Source organism: Phalaenopsis equestris, unplaced genomic scaffold, assembly GCF_001263595.1.
Source record: "Phalaenopsis equestris unplaced genomic scaffold, ASM126359v1 Scaffold000287, whole genome shotgun sequence".
NCBI classification, from domain to species: domain Eukaryota; kingdom Viridiplantae; phylum Streptophyta; class Magnoliopsida; order Asparagales; family Orchidaceae; genus Phalaenopsis; species Phalaenopsis equestris.
In genome coordinates, this window is record NW_018164729.1 from 1,799,339 (window position 1) to 1,807,236 (window position 7,898).

Sequence of the window (7,898 nt, forward strand, 5' to 3'; positions counted from 1 at the left end):
TTGGTTCTAATTATGGTCAATTGATCTTCCTTTTGTTCTTCCTCTTGCTCGGTCGACCTTCTGCTTTGGCTAGTATAACTACACGTCTATCTACGCTCGATCAGATCTGATAATTAGTCGTGATTTTTTATGAGTGGGCCCTTCTTTATTGTGATTTCTCTATTCTAAATCATTATAACTCTTTGGGATCAGCGCACTTTAACTTTATCTTAACCCAAAATTAAGATAAAAAAGATTATAAAGTTATCTTTGTAAATTCCAAAACTCCAGTCTTTTTTTATTACTCAAAACTCTCCCACATCCGATACGACCGACGGCCCGCCTCCTGCGTCCGTCCTCTCCTCCGTTCTCTCCGTGTCAGAAAACTCCTGTTTTGCTTTTTTCCCTCACTCCGCACATTGTTGAAGAGGCGAGAGCTGATGGGTTATTTCTTCCCCGTTCTACTCCGGCGGTGCCTCCTGGCTACGCCCGGAACTCAGACCGGCCGTGCGATCCCGTTTACCCTAATCGGGAGTTCTAGATGCTTCTCATCCCCTACAGCACCGACGAGCGAACGCATCGACTTTCCCTTCGAGGATGACGAATCGTCTTCCTCCTTTGCAAAATCGCCTGACGACCTACGAAGCCGAATCTTCCGACTTCGATTCCCAAAGAGGAGCGCAACGGCGGTGATCGAGAAGTGGGTCGCCGAGGGAAGGAAGGCGTCGTCACAGGAGCTTCGAAGGATCGCGATGGACCTCAGGAGGTCGCAGCGATTTAAGCACGCGCTTGAGGTTGGATTTTGGCCACCCGCCCCTTCTGTGGTTTTTCTGCCCTTAAGAAACTGATTGATTAATTTTAATTTAAAAAGGTGTCATCTTTTTGCTGTTCTTAAGTTTGGAACTTGCATTACTTCTCTTTCTTACTTCAATCTCAGTTTTAGGAGGTTGGATTTTGAGTAAGGGGATTGCTCGAGTTAAACTCCAGTCTGCTTACGGCAACAGTTGAATAATTACGTAATGATTTCAATCATAAATAATGTTTCAAAATCTTATCTTTGCGTATCTTCTTTGGGGCTTACCATAATTTTCTTTTTCTGATGAATCTATAACTTGTCTGACTATATTGTTCACTATGTTTTTTCAAAACAGCATCATTTTCAAAATTTTCTTATAAAAAATTCTGAAAGCAGTATTATATTTTTTACTTGATGCGTTTATATTCAATCAATATCCTATTTTTTTCTCACTTTTAATGCATTCAGCTTAATCAAATATGTAGATGGCTTATATCTTGCCTTAGTTATTTTATATATTTTATTTTCTCTTTATGTTGTACTAGACAAACCATCAAAAGGTGTAACTTCTTATATATTTGTAACTTCTTTGCAAGATTTTCAGCTTTTTATAAGCATTATAAGCATCTATAGTATTTAACATTTGCCAAACTTTAAAGCAGTTTTTTTTTCTTAATTACTTTTGTATTTTCTTACTCCACTACCAATTTTTTTAATTAATGTGTGATCTTTTCTTTGACTCTTTTAAAACTTATATAGAAGTTTTCTTAATATAAACAGTCTTCTTATCTTACATCAAGTCTAGCTCAACTAAAAAATTCTAATTTATTTTTTTTAAAATATACATCCTTAATTAAAACACTATGTTATGTGATCATACTCTTCCTGAAATCATTTTACAATGAAAAAAAAATCTTCTCTTTCAAGCATAAAAAAATTGTCCATTTATGATTTCATGGCTCCACTTTTGAAAATAATGTAGTGTTTTCTCCTTTTGTTCAAATTTGCATTCACTGTTGCAAGATTTGTTGACTGCAATGATTTCAATTTTGTTTTATTTTACATTATATTTTTAACTCCCCTTCTATAGGCCCCAATGAATCCTCTCAATGATTATTCTATTAGAACTTAAAAATTGTCATTTCCTTAGCTATATGTTCTAATAGTCTGTCCATCTATTCTCAAAATAAATTTCTTAAACAATCTTCTAATCCTATCTCAGTATAAGCAATAACCACATTCAACACCACCAAGCCTTCATCCCACTGAGTGGGTTCGACTACATGAATCATTTTTCTCCATTTTGTCGTATTGAATATCATATTTTGATTTAATTCTAACAAATTAAGATCGTTTTCTATACATCATGCCCATGTTTTTTTAGGTCTAACTCTACTTTTCTTAACATAAGTTAAATCTAAAACATCTACTCTTTTAATAGAGTCTTCAGATGGTTAACATTTAATGTGACAAACCATCTAGGGCGACTCTCTAATCTTGTCTGCCATTAGAGCTACTCCAACACGCCCTTTAATGGATATATTTGTTTCATATAATAAGCGCTAGCCACATATATAATCAAAATTCAAAATGCTAATTACAATCAAATTTCAAAATACCAATTTGAAATTCAGAATTTCAACCTTAAATTAGTAAAAATACAAAATTCAAAATGTTCAGTACAAAATTCAAAATAGCACAGTTGACTGCTTGTGAGACTTGGAATTAATTTAATGGCATATGTATACTTATATTCTAGTTTGAGAACACACAACACTTCAGTTCTATATCACGCCATAATCTCCAAGAATTTTTTGTTTTTACGAGTAGTTGATGAATGAACGACAATTTTGTTACTTTAATGTTTTAGTGATTTGCTTCTTGAACTGATACAAGTTTATAGATATCAGAATGGATGAAGATTCATCAGGAATCCCAGCTCTCGGATAACGACTACGCAATGCGCATAGACTTGATAACAAAAGTATTTGGCGTTAGTTCCGCTGAAGAATTCTTTGAAGGGCTCCCATCATCAGCAAAGTCCTGCGAAGCTTACACGGCTCTTCTTCATTCTTATGCCGGAGCAAAACTCGTAGATAAAGCCGAGCTACTCTTCGAGAGGATCAAGGATTCAAACCTCTCTCTGAGCATTTTGACCTTTAATGAGATGATGACATTGTATACATCTATTGGACAGTTTGATAAGGTTCATATTGTTGTTGAAGAACTTAAGAGGAGAGAAATCTCGTCCGACTTGTTTACGTATAATCTACGAATAAGTGCTTGTGCCGCTACCCTTGATATCGAAGGTGTTAGAAAAATACTCGCTGAAATGGGAGCAGATTTGAGCTCTGATGGACGATGGACAACTTACGCGCAACTGACTGATATATATATCACAGCTGGTTGTCTTGTGAGTTCAGACAATTCTCTTGTTGAAAGTAAGGAGAAGATCAGTCTAAGGGAATGGATAACTTATGATTTTCTTATTCTTCTGCATGGAGGCTTTGGAAATGTTGAGAAAATAAATGAAATATGGAACGCTTTGCGCATGACCTCACAAAAAATGACGAGTAGAAATTATATATGTGTTCTTTCTTCCTATCTTGTGTTGGGGAAACAGAAAGAAGCTGGTGAAGTTATGGATGAATGGATGAAATCAAAGGTTTTGGAATTTGATATTTCTGCTTGCAATAGGTTGTTTGATGGATTTGTGAAGGTTGGTTTAATGGAAACAGCTGATTCTTTCAGAGGATTAATGGGGATGAAGAATTGTGAAATTTCAGGCGGCGTTGATTAGCTGTAATCTCAAAAGCACATCGATGAGATTCCATTAGACTTTGCTGTATTTTTTGTGACTTTGGTATTTAAAGTTCCTATTTTGCCTTATAATAATTATTCGGTACTGCAATTAATATAGTTTTTTGCAGACAAAGTTCGTGGCTTTTGCTATAATTTTGCCATGCTGCCATCTTTCTGTTTCCACATACATACCACGCAATTCTTATGAATCTAAACATTCATATTTACCCGAATACCACTCAAATCTTTAACATTAAATCAAAAATACCACCATCACTATCTTTTCTTTCATGCATACTTTTATGATACCAAGGGCTTATAAGTGTAAACATCAAACTTTGGGTGTTAGATTTGTAAATTCTTGCTTGTTTCAAATATAGAAATTTATTACCTATAACGACAAAATCAATGGATCAGCTCTACCTAAGCATTTGTCCACTGATGCAGATCTTTATGTGGTTGGATTCTCAGAGCAGTTTTCAGGCATCAGCAGCTGATCAAGCTGCCAAATTGGATCTAATAATCAAAGTCGATAGCCTAGCTAATGCAGAACTATATTTTGAGCAGATTTCCAACACTGCATCACAGAAGGTTGCATCTCTACCTCTTCTCCATTTTTATGTGAAGCAAAAGGAGTTGACGAAAGCAGAAGCTCTGCTGACCAAACTCTGCAGCCTAAGTTTCATTGTGAATCCTCACCATTTCAATGAGATTATGAAGCTCTATGCTGCAACGGGCCAGTTCAAGAAAGTAATCTATGTTATCCGGTACATGAAACGGAACAAGGTTTGTCTTAATGTACTCTCGTATAACCTCTGGATGAACGCCTGTGGTGAGGTATCCGACGTTGCTTCACTAGAGATGATTTATAAGGAGATGACGGTGGACAACAATGTTGAAGTAGGTTGGAGCACATACTGTACTTTAGCCAATATTTATACTAGATTTGGTCTTGCTGACAAGGCTTTCGCCGCCCTTCGGATGGCCGAAAATAAGTTATCAACAAAGAAGCGACTCGGTTACTCTTTTGTCATGACGAATTATGCGGCTCTCGGCGATAAAAATGGAGTTCTGAGGCTTTGGGAGTTTAGTAAAAGAGTGGCAGGGAAGATCCCTTGTGCCAATTATATGAGTGTCATGATCTGTTTAGTTAAGCTTGGTGATATTTCGGAGGCTGAGAGGATCTTTAAGGCATGGGAATCTCAATGTTGGAAATATGATATTAGGGTTCCTAACATACTTTTAGGTGCTCACATGAGGAATGGATGCATGGAGAAGGTTGAATTATTGTTTTTTCATGCTTTAAAGAAGGGCGGTAATCCAAATTACAAGACTTGGGAGATTCTGATGGAGGGATGGGTGAAGAAGAAGGAGATGGACAAGGCGGTGGAAGTCATGAAGAAAGGTTTATCTATGTTGAAGCACTGTATTTGGAGACCATCCTCGGATATTTTGTCGGCCATTGCGGAGTATTATGAGGAAATTCAGAATGTTGATGATGCTAATAGGTTTGTGAAAGTTCTTCAACGTTCGTGTCTGATGAATCTTCACTTGTACAAGTCGTTTGTCAGAACGCACGTTAAAGCGAAGAGAGTGAACCCGAACATCCCGAAGATGATGGCTAGAGATGGAATTGAGCCAGATGAAGAAATCAAATTATTGATTCAACAGATGACAAGTATCATCAGCGCTGATATTTATGTGGACTAGTTCATTTTCTAGCAACACTAATTGTTTGGGAGTGCGTTGAGTGATGTTTTAATACACAAGAGAGACATTTGATGATGATAGCGCACAGCCAAGAAGTGAACTTATATCCTATATTTTCTGTCATGGCTCTTGTGAGTAAATTTATCCCCATTGGAGGCAATGGACTCTCACCAGTTCCAACTTGAGGAAGTTGTCAATTCATGAACTGATAAGTGGTAGCTGCTCTTTGTCAATCCCAACAATCTCTTCAACGATTCTATCAAGTTAGGATCCATCCGGCAACAGCGCCGTCAAGGCTGATAGTTATCCTTCCAACAGCTTCAACCTCTCCAGAAACTCTTTCACTGCCCCACGTTGCTGAAACCTCCACATTGTGCAACACATCAAAACTTCCAGCAGATGCTGTCAAAAACTAGATGTCAGCTGCTTGATTTGTCAAAAATGACTAAAAACTTCATTTATGATCATCGCAGGAAACCTTTTCCTTGAAAAACTTCACCAGAATCGATCAATGGCCTTCGGTAATGGATCTGAAGGTAGCAGCTTGGGCTTGCCATGTTGTTCTGAAACTGGAATCATCTTGTTTATATGGTGTTGTAGTTCAGGAGTTGGGAACTCTTGTCATGGAGATCTTCATGATGTATTTCTCTTTTATGGGTGGAAGGTCTCGGCTTCATCCCATAACAGTTTCACTCCCTCAACTTCCATTGCTTTTGTTCTGATCTTGAATCTGCTATTACTGTCTGTGATCTGGTTCTTCTCTTTGATTTCATTTAAGTTGTATAATCTGATTGTGTGGCATTTTTAAAATTATAAAGTGATTAATATTTAATCGGGCTGGCTCACAAGATATAAGCTATACTTTGAGCAGAAAGTATAGTAAGCTCGTTAACAAGTAGAATTGGAGTTTGCTGAACTTACAACCCCAAACATTCTTAATTCTCCGGATCACTCACTATGGTTGTAAATTAACCAAAGCACTTGTTGAACAACTTAAACTCGACTCAATTAAGGCTTGATTGTGTTTGTTTAAATTAGTAAATAAATATGCACGAACATTTTCTTAAAAACTTTGAAGTTTAAATGGATTAAACATGAACTTAGAAGAACTTGTTTTTTTTTATGTTCATAAATAAATTCATTTGCTCTTCAACAATTAACCTATTAAATATTTGATAATAAGCTCGGTGATAATTTGTATAATGTATAATTTATTATTTAAAAAAAATTTGATTAACTAAACTATTATATATTCAATAATAATATATTATTGTATTAAAAATATTTTTTAGAATAATTTTTAGTTATATATTTATTAATTAGTTCATATTGTATTGTTCTTGAGCATTAAATTTTAAAATTCGTATCTATCTTTATGTTGTATAAGGTTACGAAAATCAGATCGAACATCAAATTGGAAGAAACAAATATTCGAGGTTTATTGGTTTGACTGAAGTTGAACCCGATGAGGTAACAAATAAAAAATTAATTAAAGATGATGTAAATAATATAATAATATAAATATAAATATAAAATAAATAAATAAATAAAATATTTTTTAATACATCGCTAATAGAGCCATCAAATTCTCTAGTCTCTTCGTGAGAGAAGCTAGTACTAGTCCTAAAATAATTTTTAATATTCAAATACACACACATACATATAGACATACATATATACATATATATATATAGTATGTCCATATTAAGAATAAAACCTATATCAAAATAATAAAATATCAAATTCAAAATAAAATAAAAATAAATAAATAAAAGTTAATAGAATATATATATATAACTTTTTTATTTAAATGAAATCAATTCATGTTATCATTTTTTATTTCGATTAAAATACTTTTAATGCTCGGAATTTATATCATAACAAAATGTCAATTTCCATTTGTTTAGCATCTGTTCGGTTTGCTATTTAAGGATCATAACCTAGGAAAATTGCCATGGAGAGTTAAAATAACGCATTTACCGATATACCATCCAATTCTTATGTATTTACACACTTAAGCCAAACTCTGATTTTTTACATCCACACCCACCAAATCATTTAAATCAAATAAAAAATGCCATCATTTTAACTTTTAAGAAGTGAAATGTATCTTTTTTATGCATAAAGTGGCATGTATGTAACCAATTAAAGTTTAGGGGTTAGATATATAAATACATAGAATTGAGTAATATAAATGTAAATCTTCCACAAAATTTCCATCCAAAAAGGTTTAAACGTGACATAAACAGGAGAAATATATGCTTAAGTAAAACTTACGCAAAATTGCATACATATTAAGTTATTCGGAGTGTATATGTAGATTACACTTAAATTATACCCCTTATAATTCTTCATGTAATCTGAGCGTAACCTATATATACCCGACAAATAATCTAATATGTACGCAACTCTGCGTACGTCTTACGTACGCAAATATTTCTCCATAAACAAGTGCAAAACAAAAGAAAACTATAGTGCATGAAAGGGTCATTTACACACAACCATCCAATTGTTATATATTTAAATATATAACAGCTAAAGTTTACTTTCTAGATTTATTAGATATATTTCACCCAAATCTTTCATATCACATCAAATTATCTTCTAAGAA

General features: G+C 34.3%; 1 protein-coding gene across 1 annotated transcript; it reads left to right on the top strand.

The window, feature by feature from the left end:
- Positions 1 to 289: 289 nt before the first annotated feature.
- LOC110025028 (pentatricopeptide repeat-containing protein At5g27460) lies at positions 290 to 6,119 on the top strand. Its single transcript, XM_020725263.1, has 2 exons — positions 290 to 773; positions 4,025 to 6,119. The coding sequence occupies exons 1-2, from the start codon at positions 420 to 422 to the stop codon at positions 5,285 to 5,287; spliced, it is 1,617 nt and encodes a 538-aa protein (XP_020580922.1). The 5' UTR covers positions 290 to 419; the 3' UTR covers positions 5,288 to 6,119.
- The last annotated feature ends 1,779 nt before the right edge of the window (positions 6,120 to 7,898 follow it).

Bases quoted from the DNA above. Each gene is read 5' to 3' on its own strand.
- LOC110025028 (XM_020725263.1), top strand. From the start codon at position 420: ATGGGTTATTTCTTCCCCGTTCTACTCCGGCGGTGCCTCCTGGCTACG. The intron at 774-4,024 runs GTTGGATTTTGG...CCACTGATGCAG, and splicing joins GATTTAAGCACGCGCTTGAG to ATCTTTATGTGGTTGGATTC.